We start from the raw sequence: 19,679 nt of genomic DNA on the forward strand, positions 1-19,679 counted from the left end.
ACTTGCCCCCGTGGAAAACATACCTGACGGTGGTGGTGGTGCAGTTTTGGGGATGCCAGGAGCTTCGTTTTTGTGGATGGCAGCGCGGGACACTGGGAGAGAGCTGCTCGAGGGGTCTGCTGTTCCCGTATTTTCGCGGTAGTCCTTGCAGAACTATTGCATGCTGGGACTTGAAGTGTGCCTCCGCCATCAAAGAACTACAAGCAGGTGGAGGCAATCAGCACTATTTAATCTGAGGCAGCAACTTGTGACAGCGTTTTTACTCACCCCCCGTTACATTCTGGGCGCTGATGAGGCCACACGGCCGAAATGCATACGCCCGCTCAGTTGCCTATTCTGCAATAAAGAGACTCCACTTTGTCCCCATACCGTGGCCTCTGCCTTTTTCTTCGAGGAAGGTAACCTTGACATTTATGCACTGTGAGCCTGCGACGTGCAACAGAGGCCCCTGCACACAAGGGCCCGGTCATCGCTGGCGCTGGTCTGCCTCGGCAGAATCTTTCCTGTATCCGATGTATCGGTAAGACCGGGCCCACCATCACACGACTGGAGGAACAGAAGCGGTGCCTGAGTCACTGAACTCCACATTGGGCGAGGCACATTGCTGCACTTGCCCCGTGGAAAACATACCTGACGTGGTGGTGGTGCAGTTTTGGGGACGCCAGGAGCTTCGTTTTTGTGGATGGCAGCGCGGAACACTGGGAGAGAGCTGCTCGAGGGGTCTGCTGTTCCCGTATTTTCGCGGTGGTCCTTGCAGAACTATTGCATGCTGGGACTTGAAGTGTGCCTCCGCCATCAAAGAACTACAAGCAGGTGGAGGCAATCAGCACTATTTAATCTGAGGCAGCAACTTGTGACAGCGTTTTTACTCACCCCCCGTTACATTCTGGGCGCTGATGAGGCCACACGGCCGAAATGCATACGCCCGCTCAGTTGCCTATTCTGCAATAAAGAGACTCCACTTTGTCCCCATACCGTGGCCTCTGCCTTTTTCTTCGAGGAAGGTAACCTGTACATTTTTGCACTGTGAGCCTGCGACGTGCAACAGAGCCCCCTGCACACAAGGGCCCGGTCATCGATGGCGCTGTTCTGCCTCGGCAGAATCTTTCCTGTATCCGATGTATCGGTAAGACCGGGCCCACCATCACACGACTGGAGGAACAGAAGCGGTGCCAGAGTCACTGAACTCTGCATTGGGCGAGGCACATTGCTGCACTTGCCCCCGTGGAAAACATACCCGACGGTGGTGGTGGTGCAGTTTTGGGGACGCCAGGAGCTTCGTTTTTGTGGATGGCAGCGCGGGACACTGGGAGAGAGCTGCTCGAGGGGTCTGCTGTTCCCGTATTTTCGCAGTGGTCCTTGCAGAACTATTGCATGCTGGGACTTGAAGTGTGCCTCCGCCATCAAAGAACTACAAGCAGGTGGAGGCAATCAGCACTATTTAATCTGAGGCAGCAACTTGTGACAGCGTTTTTACTCACCCCCGTTACATTCTGGGCGCTGATGAGGCCACACGGCCGAAATGCATACGCCCGCTCAGTTGCCTATTCTGCAATAAAGAGACTCCACTTTGTCCCCATACCGTGGCCTCTGCCTTTTTCTTCGAGGAAGGTAACCTGGACATTTATGCACTGTGAGCCTGCGACGTGCAACAGAGCCCCCTGCACACAAGGGCCCGGTCATCGCTGGCGCTGTTCTGCCTCGGCAGAATCTTTCCTGTATCCGATGTATCGGTAAGACCGGGCCCACCATCACACGACTGGAGGAACAGAAGCGGTGCCGGAGTCACTGAACCCCACATTGGGCGAGGCACATTGCTGCACTTGCCCCCGTGGAAAACATACCTGACGTGGTGGTGGTGCAGTTTTGGGGACGCCAGGAGCTTCGTTTTTGTGCATGGCAGCGCGGGACACTGGGAGAGAGCTGCTCGAGGGGTCTGCTGTTCCCGTATTTTCGCGGTGGTCCTTGCAGAACTATTGCATGCTGGGACTTGAATTGTGCCTCCGCCATCAAAGAACTACAAGCAGGTGGAGGCAATCAGCACTATTTAATCTGAGGCAGCAACTTGTGACAGCGTTTTTACTCACCCACCGTTACATTCTGGGCGCTGATGAGGCCACACGGCCGAAATGCATACGCCCGCTCAGTTGCCTATTCTGCAATAAAGAGACTCCACTTTGTCCCCATACCGTGGCCTCTGCCTTTTTCTTCGAGGAAGGTAACCTGGACATTTATGCACTGTGAGCCTGCGACGTGCAACAGAGGCCCCTGCACACAAGGGCCCGGTCATCGCTGGCCCTGTTCTGCCTCGGCAGAATCTTTCCTGTATCCGATGTATCGGTAAGACCGGGCCCACCATCACACGACTGGAGGAACAGAAGCGGTGCCGGAGCCACTGAACTCTGCATTGGGCGAGGCACATTGCTGCACTTGCCCCCGTGGAAAACATACCTGACGGTGGTGGTGGTGCAGTTTTGGGGACGCCAGGAGCTTCGTTTTTGTGGATGGCAGCGCGGGACACTGGGAGAGAGCTGCTCGAGGGGTCTGCTGTTCCCGTATTTTCGCGGTGGTCCTTGCAGAACTATTGCATGCTGGGACTTGAAGTGTGCCTCTGCCATCAAAGAACTACAAGCAGGTGGAGGCAATCAGCACTATTTAATCTGAGGCAGCAACTTGTGACAGCGTTTTTACTCACCCCCGTTACATTCTGGGCGCTGATAAGGCCACACGGCCGAAATGCATACGCCCGCTCAGTTGCCTATTCTGCAATAAAGAGACTCCACTTTGTCCCCATACCGTGGCCTCTGCCTTTTTCTTCGAGGAAGGTAACCTGGACATTTATGCACTGTGAGCCTGCGACGTGCAACAGAGGCCCCTGCACACAAGGGCCCGGTCATCGCTGGCGCGGTTCTGCCTCTGCAGAATCTTTCCTGTATCCGATGTATCGGTAAGACCGGGCCCACCATCACACGACTGGAGGAACAGTAGCGGTGCCGGAGTCACTGAACTCCGCATTGGGCGAGGCACATTGCTGCACTTGCCCCCGTGGAAAACATACCTGACGGTGGTGGTGGTGCAGTTTTGGGGACGCCAGGAGCTTCGTTTTTGTGGATGGCAGCGCGGGACACTGGGAGAGAGCTGCTCGAGGGGTCTGCTGTTCCCGTATTTTCGCGGTGGTCCTTGCAGAACTATTGCATGCTGGGACTTGAAGTGTGCCTCCGCCATCAAAGAACTACAAGCAGGTGGAGGCAATCAGCACTATTTAATCTGAGGCAGCAACTTGTGACAGCGTTTTTACTCACCCCCTGTTACATTCTGGGTGCTGATGAGGCCACACGGCCGAAATGCATACGCCCGCTCAGTTGCCTATTCTGCAATAAAGAGACTCCACTTTGTCCCCATACCGTGGCCTCTGCCTTTTTCTTCGAGGAAGGTAACCTGGACATTTATGCACTGTGAGCCTGCGACGTGCAACAGAGGCCCCTGCACACAAGGGCCCGGTCATCGCTGGCGCTGTTCTGCCTCGGCAGAATCTTTCCTGTATCCGATGTATCGGTAAGACCGGGCCCACCATCACACACCTGGAGGAACAGAAGCGTTGCCGGAGTCACTGAACTCCGCATTGGGCGAGGCACATTGCTGCACTTGCCCCCGTGGAAAACATACTGGACGGTGGTGGTGGTGCAGTTTTGGGGACGCCAGGAGCTTCGTTTTTGTGGATGGCAGCGCGGGACACTGGGAGAGAGCTGCTCGAGGGGTCTGCTGTTCCCGTATTTTCGCAGTGGTCCTTGCAGAACTATTGCATGCTGGGACTTGAAGTGTGCCTCCGCCATCAAAGAACTACAAGCAGGTGGAGGCAATCAGCACTATTTAATCTGAGGCAGCAACTTGTGACAGCGTTTTTACTCACCCCCGTTACATTCTGGGCGCTGATGAGGCCACACAGCCGAAATGCATACGCCCGCTCATTTGCCTATTCTGCAATAAAGAGACTCCACTTTGTCCCCATACCGTGGCCTCTGCCTTTTTCTTCGAGGAAGGTAACCTGGACATTTATGCACTGTGAGCCTGCGACGTGCACCAGAGGCCCCTGCACACAAGGGCCCGGTCATCGCTGGAGCTGTTCTGCCTCGGCAGAATCTTTCCTGTATCCGATGTATCCGTAAGACCGGGCCCACCATCACACGACTGGAGGAACAGAAGCGGTGCCGGAGTCACTGAACCCTGCATTGGGCGAGGCACATTGCTGCACTTGCCCCCGTGGAAAACATACCTGACGGTGGTGGTGGTGCAGTTTTGGGGACGCCAGGAGCTTCGTTTTTGTGGATGGCAGCGCGGGACACTGGGAGAGAGCTGCTCGAGGGGTCTGCTGTTCCCGTATTTTCGCGGTGGTCCTTGCAGAACTATTGCATGCTGGGACTTGAAGTGTGCCTCCGCCATCAAAGAACTACAAGCAGGTGGAGGCAATCAGCACTATTTAATCTGAGGCAGCAACTTGTGACAGCGTTTTTACTCACCCCCCGTTACATTCTGGGTGCTGACGAGGCCACACGGCCGAAATGCATACGCCCGCTCAGTTGCCTATTCTGCAATAAAGAGACTCCACTTTGTCCCCATACCGTGGCCTCTGCCTTTTTCTTCGAGGAAGGTAACCTGGACATGTATATATATATATAAATAATATATATATATATATATAAATATATATATATTTAATATATATATATGCTGTATATTTGGCTATTTTTTCTCCACTGTCGATTCTATGTAATGCAATCCTATAGTGATGTTTGTACGCTGTGCACCCTCTTTTTTTTTTAGTAGTTTAATACTTACACTGTAGCTGTTTTTTTATTATTAAGTAAATTCTAGTTATTACTATTGTTTGGTTATTCGTTTTGTAAGTATATTCCTTAGATACGTGGATTATTTTTTCCATCATTGTTTGTGAAGGGGGTGTGGAATGTCATGGAATTGTGGGGCTGGGCTACATGATGAACCCTGCATGAAACACTGTGATGTTCTCTGCATGGCATGCTTATGAGGGGAGAATTCTTAGGTGGAAGTCGCTGCTGTGTGGTTGAGGTGACAAGAGCAATAAAGCTGGTGTACCTACCTTTTGGAGAGTGCAACTGCTTTTATTAATGTCAATTTCACTTTATTCTAATACCCTTAAGTTAGACATGTCTGAAGTTTCATATATAACTATATAGGGCCGATTCCGATCTCGCTGAGAAGGGCTCTGAACGGGATCCGTAGCGAGCGAGTCCGATTCATAGATTGGGTTTCCGAACTACCTGTACCGCTGTACATGTGAACAAGCACAATGTGAATATCGCCTCGCGCTCCGAGCGACTCGTACCCATCAGTAAAGCCCTCTGGACAACTACAACATGGTAGACTCATGCAGCACAAAGGGTCCAATTTCTGAGCGACCAAGTACGATGCACGCATCGATCAGCTGGATCGAGTCGGTGCTCCGACTCAAAAAAGCTCCGGGAAGCATACTTAGGGCCCTCCGAATCGGTAACGGGAGGTGCCCATGGGTACCCCCGATCCAAGCATGCACAGTGTGGCGAGCACCATGGGTGCCTGCCACAGGTTGTATGCTTTTCCCCACCCACCCATTCTCTGCAATGGGAGCCTGTGTACGCAGGCTCCCATAGACTCCAATGGAAGTCTGAGCGAATCGAATCCGTATCCCTACAGATGTATCGTACTGGCTCACTCGGACGCCCAGAGCACATTTTGTCAGGAAAGCCCTCCGGATCCGAGCCGTACGGAGGGATTTCTGGAGGGGATCGAATCGGGCCCATAATGTTCAAAACGTCTTCAATGCACAATTATCAAATTTATTGATTGGCTTTATTAATATGACTCTGCATCTAATGGCTACAATAATGTTTTACAAGGAAACTGCTGTGCACGTATACATATTTACAAAAGTACTTTGTCCTACATTGGGGTAGAGTTATCTACAATATTGAAAAAGTAAAAAAGAAAAAGAATCAAATAGCGGACAACTAGTTCCCAATAATAAGAGAAACACTATATTCAGTTACTATTGGATAGTAATTTATCCATTGCCTTGCTCTTCTCTATATATGCATTTCTTTCATTTGTTTACTACGTGGTTTTATACCCAGGGGGCAGAACCTACAGGGCTTCCGAGTGTCAAAGGGGCATCAGATGGAAGACAAGGAAATCAGAATACGATAAGTTATTTAGTCTTCAGGATAATGAAGAACTGTAAGAAAGTGGAAATAGTAATAACACAAAGGCTATTTTATGGCATATATCAACAAGAGTGGGAACAAAAAAGCAAAGTGATAGGAGAGTCAGTAGCTCTATGAAGAGCAGGTTATGAATGATGCTCATACCACGGAATAGCCAAATGTAGATAACTACAAGTGCAGGAGAACAGGTTTAATGCCAGGCGGTTATCAAGAGGGCTTGGGGACACCTAGAAAGGTGTGCCTGGGAAGCTATGCTGAAATCTGAATGCAGTCTTAAATTATTTTAAAACTAGCCCATTCATGCACAGAATTCAAAACATTGTATTAGTTTTAGGGGATACAGAAAAATAAAGGGGAGGTAATAGGGAGGGGTACTAGACAATCCTAATGAGGAAAATGCTTGTGGTACATGAGCACATCCAGAACACCTCCACCAGACTCGGGGTGAACATCCCCCACCGCAGCCACATTACCGGTCACCTGAGAGACCTCCACTGGCTCCCAGTCAAAGAAAGAATCGCCTTCAAGCTCCTCACACATGCCTACAAAGCCCTCCACAATGCCGGACTTGCATACCGCAACCACTGCCTCTCCTTCTACACACCCACAAGACACCTCCGCTCCAACCAGCTGGCCCTTGCCACCATCCCACAGATCTGCACGACCTCAGCTGGAGGAAGATCCTTCTCCTACCTCTTTGCTAAAACCTGGCACACCCTGTCTCTACGCCTCAGGCAATCACCGCCACTGCCTCAATTCAGGAAGGACCTCAAGACCAGATTCTGACTGAACCGCAATGCCTTCGACGGACTAGTAGTGTCCTCCCCCACAGCGCCTTGAGACCCTTGCGGATGAGTAGTCGCGCTGTACAAGCACCCTGATTGATTGATTGAATGCGTACATTTAAGAGTAAAACAAAATATAATCAGCTGATTACATATGTAAATCACATTTGTATGTTCGAAATTATTAATGGAGGTGAACCTCGGGGAGAAGGTTGGGTATGGGCGGAGGTGGGTGGGGGAGGGGAGAAGGATGACTTAAGAGGCCCCAGAGAGAGAGAGGGATAGTAAAAGGAGAGAGAGATGCCTAGGGTATATTACTGGGAGTAATATGAAGGCAGACATTTGTTGCTAAACACCTAAAAGTGAGAGCGGGGTGGAGTTAGCGCCAACGTTGGGGATGAGGGAGTGTTGTAATCTGAAGGAGATTTTATTTTTGCTATATACATCTAGTCTATTCCATAGTTTGAGATGTCTGGCAATTTAATTGTTCAAAAGTATGTTGTCTGCGCTTCTCATGAAGCAGACCCACGCCCACCATGTGTGATATGAGAGGTTTTCGAATGATTTCCATAGTATTTTTTTTATTCCTATCGATAGTAGAAGGGTCCATGAGACATGTCTGATTGGTTTAGTTTCAAGGTGGTAAAATGCAACCAGGGCCATAAGGTAACTGGAAATTCAAGGAGATCTCAGCGTTGAAGATTGCATTTATGGTTTTCTGAATCTCGTTTCAGAAATGTTCGAGCTTTACACAATGGAATAACCTATGGATAAGGGTTCCTGTTGAGTTTTGGCAGTTCCAGCAAATGTATGAGTCTAGAAGCCCTACTCTGGAGAGTTCCTCAGGGGTCCGGTGTGGTCTATGTAGTATCCAGTATTTACATTATGAAAGAGTGGGAGAGATTTTGTTTTCGAGGGCATATATCCAGATCTTTTCCTATTTGACATCATTTAGGGTTGAGAGCATGGGATTACGGGCTGATTCAATCAATTTAGATTGGATTTCGGATGTGATTCTTCCAGTGGAATTGGAGGAGTTCAGGAACTTATAAATTGCGGGTGCTACATTGGGCATTTTGGATAATTTAATAAGAAGGGGGGATCAGGTCGGAAGTGTGTTGAGTAGTATTCTTTTTCAGCACAACATTTAATTTATGGAAGTTATAGGATTCAACGTTTCCACGGTTGTGAGAGTTCTTTAACTTTTCAAACATTTTACAGTATGTTGATGGGCAAGGTCTTTGAGGAATAAGATATTGTTTGATGACCAAGATGTCCATGATGGGGATGTACCTTTGACTTTAATTTTCACGTTGTTACATAGGGAAGTGTGGTCTGAGTTTTGGACTTTATGTGGGAGAATTTTATCCAGTGATCTAAGAGCTGATATAGTGTCCTTGAGAATAATCTGGGAGTGTTGTAGTGGGACTGTTTTCAAAGTTAACAGTGAAATTAAAGCATATGGTTTTTCCAGTGATTCTTCGATGTGAACGAACAGCGGAGTAACTTGAGTTTCGGGATGGGTCTACCCAGTGGCTTGTTTGATTAGAAAGGAAAGTTAGTATTTAAAAAAACTGGGGATGGGGAGGCCTTCAAAGCCTTTATTTACTTTTAGTTTCTTGAGGACCATTCTACTGTTTTTCCTTTTTTAAAGAAAATCAGAAATCATGACGTTGATGTTATTAAAGAAGTTGTGCGATAGTTGTATGGAAAGCATGGACGTGATAAAGTTTATTTGTGACAATCATCATTTACTGCACTCCGCACAACCCCACCATGTCATAAATTTTGCCGACTAGGATTTGATTGATTTGATTTGATTTGATTTGATTTGATTTGATTTGTGCATTTGTAAAGCGCGCGATTGCCCATAGGCGTCTTGGCGCTGTGATTTGACTCTGACTCTTGAGGTTCTAGGCTCAGAGTATCTCTTTGGTTTTCTTAAGGAGGAACTCTTCATTTATTTTCTTTGTGTCTTCTAGGGTACTTATAAAGTATGGACCTATGTATACAATCTGTGAGGATTGCCAATGTAGTTTGGTATATTTCACAATGGACGAAAGAGTTATGTTATTCAGAGGAACAACTTTATTTTTTTTCAAGGTTTAGGAAGAAGCCTGAGACCAGCAAATAGGAACTGATTTCAGAAAAGATTGCCAGGCTGGCACTTTCGTCCTCTTGTGAAAATAGTAGTACGTCGTCAGCATAGGTGAAGACTTTGTAGGGAGTGTTCCCAATAGATAGGTCTTTTATAAGTGTGTTTGTTCTGATGGAGACATGGAGAGGTTCTATGACTAAGAGATAGAGAAGGGGAGAAGGGAGACAGCCTCGTCTAATTCCTTGTGATTTTATAAGTTTTCTCAAAGTGAATGAAAAGGGACTCCAATTGAGGAACTAGTTCGTTTTGAAAGGTTTTTTAAATGCTGGCTGAAAAGTCATCTGGTCCTGGTGCCTTACTAGGTTTAAGGAAGTGTATCGCTTTCATAAACTCTAAATGGGAAAAGGGTTGGTTGAGGGAAATGTAGTCAGGGTGAGAGGAAACTAGGAGCTGGATTTTCTCCAAGTATTTCTCATTCTCCTGCTGTTGTAATTTTGTCAGGGTTACAGGCGCCATTAAAGAATTCTAAAAAAAACGCAACTATTTCTAGTGGGTCTTTAACAGTTGTTTAGAATCTGTTTCTAATGAACAAGTTACTTACCTTCGGTAACGCTTTTTCTGGTAGATACAATATCTGCCTGTGGATTCCTCACCTTGTGAATATCCCCCTTGCGTCAGCAACATTCGGAAATTCTTTTTGCAGCCTCGCGCCGACGTGGACTTGGACGTCATAGAGACACGACATTGCTCGCGACTCCGCTGACGTCACCGACGCCTACAATAGGCCCACGCCGGCGTGATGACATCAGTTCCGCCCTTTTTTCCGTGCCTTCGAGGCACACGGACGGACCAATGACAGTAGACATATACACAGTATACGGAGTACAAATATCAAGGAAACACACACAGTGTGAAGCAAATGCAAAAAAACATTTGAAATAAACAACTCCTTGACAATAAAATAAATACATCACAGAAACTCTGGTATAGAAGAGTGGACAACGGGGAGGCGGGTGGGTCAGTGAGGAATCCACAGGCAGATATTGTATCTACCCGAAAAAGCGTTACCGAAGGTAAGTAACTTGTTCTTCTGATAGATACATCTGCCGTGTAGATTCCTCACCTTGTGAATAGAGTCCCACAGCAGTCCCCACTCCCGGAGGAGGGTGTCCACTCTTCTAGACAAGGAAATCCTGGAGAACAGAGCGTGCAAAGTGACCGTCCCGCCTCACTTCGGAATCCAAGCAGTAATGCCTAGCGAACGTGTGGAGGGAAGACCAAGTTGCCGCTCTACAAATGTCCTCTACAGGAACCCCACTAGCCAATGCTGAGGTTGAAGACTTGGCTCTTGTAGAATGAGCCCTTATACCCTCTGGTGGTTCCTTACCGGCCAAAGAGTAGCAGATCTTTATACAGAGGATGATCCATCTTGGCAAGGTTCTTTTATGGACCGCTCTTCCTTTCTTGCAGCCAGCAAACCCAATGAAGAGCTGGTCATCCAAACGAAAGTCTTTAGATCTGTCCAAGTAAAAGGACACCACCCTTTTGGGGTCCAGACGATGCAACCTCTCCTCATCCTTAGAAGGGTGTGAGGGAGGATAAAAGGTAGGGAGGGTAATGGATTGACCAAGGTGGAAAGGAGTCACCACCTTAGGCAGAAAAGCAGCCCTGGTCCTAAGAACCATTCGATCAGCATGAATGGTCAAGAAAGGGGGCTTGTAACTAAGAGCTTGAACCTCACTTACCCTCCTTGCCGAGGATATTGCAACGAGGAAGACTGTTTTAAGAGTCAGAAGCCTCATAGGACATTTGTGAAGAGGCTCAAAGGGAGCACCCATCAAAAAGGTCAATACAAGATTTAAGTCCCACTGAGGCACAATAAAAGGAGTAGGAGGGAACTTATTTGTGAGGCCCTTCAAAAACCTTAAAACTACAGGAGATTTAAAAAGAGATGGCTGGTCAGGCAAACAAAGAAATGCCGACAGCGCTGAAAGATAACCCTTCACTGTGGCAACAGCAAGCCCCTGTTGCGCCAGAGAAAGGGCAAACAGGAGAACATCAGACAAATGGGCTCTCAAAGGGTCAATAGATTTTTCCCCACACTACGTGACAAATTTTGACCATCTATAAGAATAGATAGACTTAGTGGAGTCACGTCTGGCTGACAAGATGACATCCACAACGTCAGGCGGGAGGGAAAAGGAATTCAGGTTGCCCCGTTCAATCTCCAAGCATGAAGGTGTAATGTCTGGAGGTGGGGGTGTAGAACCTGCCCCTCCATCTGAGAGAGGAGGTCTGCCCTGAGAGGGAGACGGAGCGGCGGGTGAGAGGAGAGGTGGAGAAGATCTGTATACCACACCCTTCTTGGCCAGTCCGGGGCGATCAATATGACTTGGGCCCGGTCTTGGCGAATCTTCCTCAGAATCAAAGGTATGGGAGGAAACGCGTAAAGGAGTTGATTTTCCCAACTCAACTGGAACGCGTCCCCCAAGGCTCCTTGCATCGGATACTGGAGACTGCAGAAAGACAGGCAGTGAGCATTCTCGCAAGTGGTGAACAGGTCCACCCGAGGAGTGCCCCACATCTGAAAGATGTCGTGAACCACCTCCGGGTGAAGCCTCCACTCGTGGTCGGCAGAGAACTGCCGACTGAGACTGTCTGCACGAACGTTCAGAACTCCGGCCAGATGATTCGCCATCAGATAAATCTGATGGTTCTGAACCCAGTACCAGAGACGCAGAGCCTCTCTGCAGAGACATTGCAACCCCACTCCTCCCTGTTTGTTGATGTACCACATTGCGGTCGTGTTGTCCGTCAGGACCTGAACCGAACGACCGCGAAGGGAGGGGAGGAAGGCCTTGAGCGCCAAACGTATCGACCTCAATTCTAGAAGGTTGATGTGAAGCAACCTTTCCTCTGGAGACCAAAGACCCTTGACCTCCAGATCCCCCAGATGAGCACCCCACCCTAGAGTGGATGCATCCGTTATCACTGTGGTCACCGGAGGAGGCAACTGAAAAGGCTTCCCCTGAGATAGGTTGCCTTCCACGCCCCACCAAGATAGATCCGCCGCAGCTTCTCTGGAGATCCTCACTGACTCCCTGAGATCTCCGTTGTACTGATACCACAGCCTGCGGAGGCACCACTGGAGCGCCCTCATGTGCCAGCGTGCATGGTTGACCAACAGAATGCATGAAGCCATCAGACCGAGCAGGCGAAGGACTTTCAGGACTGGAACGACCGCTCCATTGTAAAATAAAGGAATCATTTCCTGTATGTCGTGAATCCTTTGAGGAGGAGGGAATGCACGACATACAGTTGTGTCCAGTACAGCACCTATGAACAGGTTGTGCTGGGAGGGCACCAGGTGAGACTTGGGTACATTTATCGAAAAACCCAATCTGTACAACAACTGGGTTGTCTCTCGCAGATGATGGAGCACTCTCTCGGACGACTCTGCTTTGATCAGCCAGTCGTCCAAATAAGGGAATACAGGAATCCCTGACCTTCTGAGATGCGCCGCCACCACCGCCATCACCGCCATCACCTTGGTGAAGACTCGAGGCGCAGTAGTAAGCCCAAATGGAAGGACCGCAAACTGATAGTGCTGCGAACCCACCGTAAAACGGAGATACTTCCTGTGCGACTTCAGGATGGGGATGTGAAAGTACGCATCCTGCAAGTCGAGAGACACCATCCAGTCTTCTTCCAGCAGTGCCTGAAGAACCTGAGCAAGGGTGAGCATCTTGAATTTCTCTTGTTTCAGATAAAAATTCAAGATCCTGAGATCCAGGATTGGACGAAGTCTGCCATCCTTTTTGGGAATCAGGAAATACCAGGAGTAGCATCCCTGACCCCTTTCCTGCTCTGGGACCACCTCTATCCCACCCTTTCCTAACAGAGTTTGAAATTCCTCCTGTAGGAGTAACAGATGTTCCTCTGAGCAATATCCCTGGCAAGGAGGGTAATTGGGAGGGAATTCCCGAAAGGGAAGGGCATACCCATTTTCTACGAGATTGAGAACCCAAAGATCTGATGTAACCGATTCCCAATCTCGTAGAAAGTGGGTAAGCCGACCCCCCACCGGACCCACATGATCCTGAATGGCGGATCTAGGGCTGCTTTTCTGTGACTGGGGGTTGGAGGAGGTGGAGGAGGAAGAGGCTTGACGCCCTTGAGGACGTGCCCTTTGCTTTCCCCTGCATGACCTATACAAGGTATTTTGCTGCTGCTGCTGTTGTTGCTGCTGTTGACCTTGTCTATAGGTACGAAAAGAAGAGCGACCAAAACCTCTGAACTTCCTGGTCGTTGAACCTCTTACTTGAAGACCAAGAGATCTAGCAGTTGCCCTGCTATCCTTAAATCTCTCTAAGGCTGTATCTGCCTTCTTGCCAAAGAGTCCTTCACCATCAAAAGGCAGATCTAACAATGCAGACTGCACATCAGCAGAAAAATCTGAGGATTTTAGCCAAGCAGAACGTCTTGTGGCAACCGCAGTGCCCATGATCCTTGCAACAGAATCTGCAGTATCAAGACCGCTCTGGATAACTTGACGAGCTGCCGCTTGAGTATCAGATAAAACTTCCTCAAAGTCACCTCTGAACCTTAGGAATCAATGAACGCATAGAGTCCATAAGTGCGTGTACATATCTTCCCATAAGACAAGTGGCATTTGTTGATTTTAATGCCATACTTGCGGAGGAGAAAGTTTTCTTGGCCACTTGATCCTGTTTGCTAGCTTCCTTGTCACTTGTGGAAAAGCACCAACTGACTTTTTTGAGCATGCAGCTTGAATCACCAGACTTTCAGGAGAAGGGTGAGATGACAAAAAGGCAGGGTCCTCAGGAGCCACTCTATATCTCCTAGCCACACCTTTTGAGACAGCAGGAGCAGAAAGAGGTTTTTTCCACACTTCCATAATGGGTTCAGTTAACGCCTCATTAAATGGGAGTAATGGTTCCACAGCTGAGCTCGGAGAATGGAGAACCTCAGTAAGCAGATTTGATTTAAATTCAACAGTAGGCAATGTCAAACCTAAAAGTCCTGCTGCCTTTTTCATAACCACATGATATGGATGAACATCCTTAGAGGGCGCATCGGGACCTGATGGCAATACCCACTCTGGGGAAAATTCAAGACCACTAGCATAAGCTAGCTCCTCGAAATAATTTTCATCCAGTTCACCTTCTTCTAAGTCAGAATGAGACTCATAATACCTCCGTTCTTCCAGGAGACGTTGAGCTTCTCTCCTAGATCTCTGCTTAACACGGATTGCAGTCGGATCCACTGTCGACTCCGACGGCGCCGGAGCCGACGTCGGTACCGAATCCGAACGCTTAGAAGGATGGTCCAGAGATTTGCTTGGAGCGGGCGACGCCGGTGCTGGAGTCGTCGACTTCGGTCGAGCCGGCGTTGACAACGGCGTCGACCTCGGGGGAGCTGGGTACTGCCACAGCGGAGTCGGGGCTGGCATATAGGGCATAAAAGGTGCCGGGCATAAGAGTGAGGCACACCCAAATTAAATGCCATTGGACCCATGGGACCCGAAGGTGCACCAGAGGGGTACCATGACCTCGAGAATACACCATACATACCATTGAGAAACGCTAAAGGATCCTGACCTGGTGCTGGAAAAGGTGGATGATCACCCTCAGGTCGATCTCGAGGAAGATTCGAATCTGTTTCAACAACAGGAGTCGATTCCTCTTCTTCAACAGGAACTTCATAGACCTCTTCTCGATCCGGAGACGGCGCCGGAGTCGGATTGGAAACCGGAGTCGGAGAATGAACTTGCGACTCCGAAGGCGAGGCCTCACCTTCTCGATCTGAAATCTCTTGTGGCGGGATCCCTTTCGATTTAACCTTCTTGGGTGATCTCGACCTCGAGCCCGACTTCTCACCCGAATGACGTCGAGATTCATGTCTCCTTTTCTTATGCTTCTTATGTGACCTCGAAGCATGATCCGATGAAGACTTCGAAGCCGACGCTTCTCGAGATCTTGACCTTGACCTCGACCTTGACTTCTTCGAGCGGGATTTTGAAGACTTCTTTTCTTTATCAGCTTTCAGTTTTGCCACAAGAAGCTTGGTCTCCTGTTATCGCAGGGCCTTTAGATTCATTTTTTGACACAACGAACATCCATCCACGTCGTGGTCGGAGCTCAAACACCAAATACAGTCCTGGTGTGGGTCCGTAACGGACATCATCTTTCTGCATTCCCTGCAGGGTTTAAACCCCGTCTTCTTTGTCGACATAATATGAAACAAAGAGGCAAGAGAATAGAGAAACGAAGAAAAACAGTAACAGAGTTACCAAAAGCTACTGAGTATCCCGAAACCGTTAGTGTCGATGACGCGGAAAAAAGGGAACCGATGTCATCACGCCGACGTGGGCCTATTGTAGGCGTCGGTGATGTCAGCGGAGTCGCGAGCGATGTCGTGTCTCTATGACGTCCAAGTCCACGTCGGCGCGAGGCTACAAAAAAAATTTCCGAATGTTGCTGACGCAAGGGGGATATTCACAAGGTGAGGAATCCACACGGCAGATGTATCTATCAGAAAGATGGAATATAGTTTTGGCTCTCTTTAAATTGTAAGTAATTTGCTCGGACTTTGCCTGCCTTGTTGGATTCTCTAAAGTTTTTCATTTTGTTGTGTTGCACCCAGGTGTGCGCCCTGCTACTTAACAGCTTGTTATACTCATAGTTTAGTCATTTAAGTTGTTGTAAGAGTTCCTGTTTTTTATTAACTGAGAATTCCTTTTCTGATTGTTTAATTGATTCTTCTAACTTGTTGATGTGTTTGTTCATGCACTTATTTATATTAGACATGATATTATTGAGGTCACTTCTGATGGTGGCCTTCATGGCACCCCATACAGTTTCCTTAGAGATTTCACTGGTGTAGTTCTCATGGAGGACATTATAAATAAAGCTTTTTATTTTATCAACAAGCGATTGGTCTTTAAGGACTTTTTTGTTGAATATCCATTGATTCTGGTTAGGGGGGCTGTGACCAATTTGGAAGTCCACTGAGATGCAGGCGTGATCTCAAATTAGTATTGGCTCAAACGTTGGGGGTGGAGGCAGCCGGGGTAAGTACACTGTTTTTCAGAATATAGTCTATTCTTGACCACGTGTTGTGTGGGTGTGAGTAGAATGTGAATTTGCTTCCTGTTGAATTGTGGAAGCGCCAAATGTCATTCAGACAGTGTGTTTTACATAGGTTCCTTGTTTGTTTATGTGATTTACTGGGTCTGCATTTTCATGTGGAATTTCTATTTAGTGCAGCATCCCAAGGGAGGTTAAAATCTCCTTCTTTGATAATTCACATGATTGTTTGTTTAGAAGGATTGTCAGCTGTAGGGGCCTAAATGTTAATAACATAAAAAGAAGTGTGATTTTTTTTTTACTTTGGTGACTAGTCATCTGCCGTCATTGTCATGGCTGTATTCCACAACTTCAAGATTAGCTTTAGTTATAAGAGTGATGACCCCACTTTTCTTCTTATTGGCAGGGGAGGCGTAGAAACTATGTATTCCTTGATATCGCAGGGAGTTGCATTCTTTGTGTCCCAATTTTATTTCTTGCAAAAGAATTATCTCACCCTTAAGTTTAGCGCAGTAATCCAGAACTTCCCTGCATTTTACTGGGTGGTTAATACCATTTGTGCTGCGGAAGAGTATTTTAAGTGAGTTATTATTCATGGTTCCTGGTTGGGGCTAAAAGGATCCGAGCCAGCACATGGTGAGCGTGGTAGTAGGTCAGATAATGTAAGTAGTGGTTTCAAATAGTTACTGGCACGCAGACATGTGAAGTGTGATGGCCACCTCTTATCACTAAGTTCACATATAATGTTGAGCTCATGGTTTACTATAGTATAGGGGTCGTGACGGGTGGTGGAGTGCTATGGTGGTAATTGGGTGGCGTGTGAGCCAGTTACCGCTGTGGGAAGTTTGATGTTTATGATTGTGATATCTTCAGGAAGAGAGAATAGTTTATGGGCAAGGAGAGGGAGATCAAAAAAGGAATAACGGAAGGGGATAGGAAGAAAGGAAAACCCTTTGACCCACACATAACCCACCCACTGAGTACCTTCCGTGAGATGGGAGTAGGTAGATGTCCCCCGGGATCCGGCCGCTGAGGATAGGGGAGAGAGAACAGGGAGAGCAGCAGTCATCGCGAGGAGAGAACAGATAATAACATTAACTTGTCTCTTATACATTCTTAAGCTTTCATCATTAAACATATTATTATCTAAACTGCAGTGTCGTAGAATAACTCTATTGAGATACATACGATAACAGATAGTAACCTTAACTTGTCTCTAGAGCATTCATCTATAAGACAATATTTGCCTTAGCCGCAATATCAGAACGTGAATTCATGATGACAGATCAAACATAAACATTAAAAATAAACTACTAATGTCATTGACTAGTACTAAAGTCACTGGCTGTACAGGTAAGGTCTAAACAACTAATGCGGAGATGGAGCCATATTACGATTCAATTTTAGTAGTTATAGCCATGCGAAAAAAATCTAGCATTCTCAGATTATTTTGTACAGACTGTTACAATAGGGTTAGTGAAGAGATTACGCATTCATCATAAACCTATATTGTCTAAACCACAGTAAAATAACTGTATTGAGTTGCATAAGATAACAGATAGAACCTTAAATTGTCTCTAGTGGATTTATCTACAAGATATTATTTGTCATAACTGCAATATAGATGCGATGATAGATTCAACATAAACTTCTAATGTCAATGGCTGTACATGTAAGGTCTAAAGTTCTAATGATCTAAACATGTATTGACGAAATAGAGCCATATTAGCTGTCCATTTTAGTAGTTATATTCATGCAAATAGAATTCAGCAGTGTCGGATTCTTGTGTATATGCCGTTACAACAGGGTTAGTGAAGAGATTAAGTGGGGTGAAGCGACAAGTCAGTAGTGGTTAGAAATTAAGGTGATATAGATTAGTGTGCTAATTGGAAGACTCTCGTTAGTCATTAGTCATTGTAGGAATATAAAAGGGTGATTTGAGTACTTACAAGTGTGCATATTATGGAGCTCTGGCAATGTGCAGAAGTTGTAGGTTAGTGTGTTAGTCTGGAAAGGAGGAATTAGGTTGCAATCCAGGTGGCATCTAGAACTGACAAAATTGGATGGGTGGCAGAAATTGTAACATCTAGAATTATGTAGAGATAACCACTATATGTCCATCTTTTGTAGCCTGTAGTCGTCCAGGAATGTTTCTAGTTCTTTAGGTTCTCCGGAATAGTAAGCTTTGCAAACGTTTGATATTCTTATTTTGCATTTTCTTCACCGCTAGTACCAGCGGCAGTATTTGGCCTCACCGGGACTACATCACCCATTATTCAACACACCAAGAGGCGCCAAAGCCATTCTTTCCGCGCCAGGGGCGCATAAAGGCAGCCTCGGGCTTCCGTGCTGCAGGACGCGTGCGGGCGAAGAGCGGGTCAGTTTGCACCCGTCAAAGCCTGGCGGAGGCTGGGCTGGGCCCCATCTCTTGGCTCCCTGGCCCAGTAATTTGCTAATTGCGGAGTCAATATGGTCTTGCCTACCTGACTGAGACCATTATTACTTGGACATGTATTTATCTACGACTAACAGGTCCAGCCCGCAGACAGTGTCCTTAAGGTTATTTTTAAGACTAAAAAAACTAACGAAATTAAAATATGAACTTGCCAAAATAAGGGGCAAAAAGGGAGGTCTCACTCAAAAATTAATTCTACCATACCCGCCAATGAACTAGTTAATTTAACTAACCAAGTGGTAGACTTAGATACATTTTTAAGAGATGCTATAGCCAGTTTAACTGATAGAGTCACTAGGAGTGAAGAGACTCTGAACAATAAATACCGAATGGGAAGGACGGTCAACCAGGTTAGAAGTCCCCGCAGTCAAGCGGGTCAGGACAAATTCACAAATGATGTCAGAATGGAAAGCACAAACAGAGAGACTCACTCAGTTTCAGATCGAGCAACACCTGGGATACAAGACTGTTTGCATTATGTAACAAGAGCCACAAGGCGAACTCTCAACAAACTCCCAAAATTCTAATCAATCTCACAATAAAAGAGGTTATAGGATGAATGCTATATCTATACCAGAGGATAGTTCTATGCAGTCAACCAATCACAACTTGTCTATCCATCCTCCCCGGATGAATTCCCAAGTTAACTTAAATCATTTAGATTCACCCCCAGCGGTAACACCATACACAATAATACTTGCTAATGCTCCAAGACTGAGGGCCGATGAAAATGAACCTTGGAACTCTCGGAGAAACAGGGCGCTGCATTGGCCCGGGGGAAAAACAAGGTCACTGGAGCACCTCTTCATGGAATTCAAAATGGCTAGAAGAGTGAGTTGGCTGGATAGAGACTACAAGAACTTCTTAGGAGAATGTATAGTCTTAACGTTTAAAACCTCACAACTAGTGGAGACTATCCTCTGGAGAGCAGGAAATAAAAATACAACGTCCTGTGGCATTAATGTTTTACCCCTGGGCTACCTTTACCAACCTACT

General features: G+C 47.1%; 1 protein-coding gene across 4 annotated transcripts in view; it reads right to left on the reverse strand.

The window, feature by feature from the left end:
* Positions 1–19,679, reverse strand: part of TTC39B (tetratricopeptide repeat domain 39B) — a 609,447-nt gene that overhangs the window by 128,322 nt on the left and 461,446 nt on the right. For 3 of the 4 annotated variants that reach the window (XM_078675910.1, XM_078675908.1, XM_078675909.1), the window contains one exon: positions 17,213–17,257. The exons of the other annotated variant lie outside the window; for it this stretch is intronic. In XM_078675910.1, coding sequence (XP_078532036.1) covers positions 17,213–17,257 — 45 coding nt within the window. The remainder of the gene's footprint in view (positions 1–17,212; positions 17,258–19,679) is intronic. 4 annotated transcript variants of the gene reach the window in all.

This window comes from Lissotriton helveticus, chromosome 2_1, assembly GCF_964261635.1.
Source record: "Lissotriton helveticus chromosome 2_1, aLisHel1.1, whole genome shotgun sequence".
In the NCBI taxonomy this organism is placed as follows: Eukaryota; Metazoa; Chordata; class Amphibia; order Caudata; family Salamandridae; genus Lissotriton; species Lissotriton helveticus.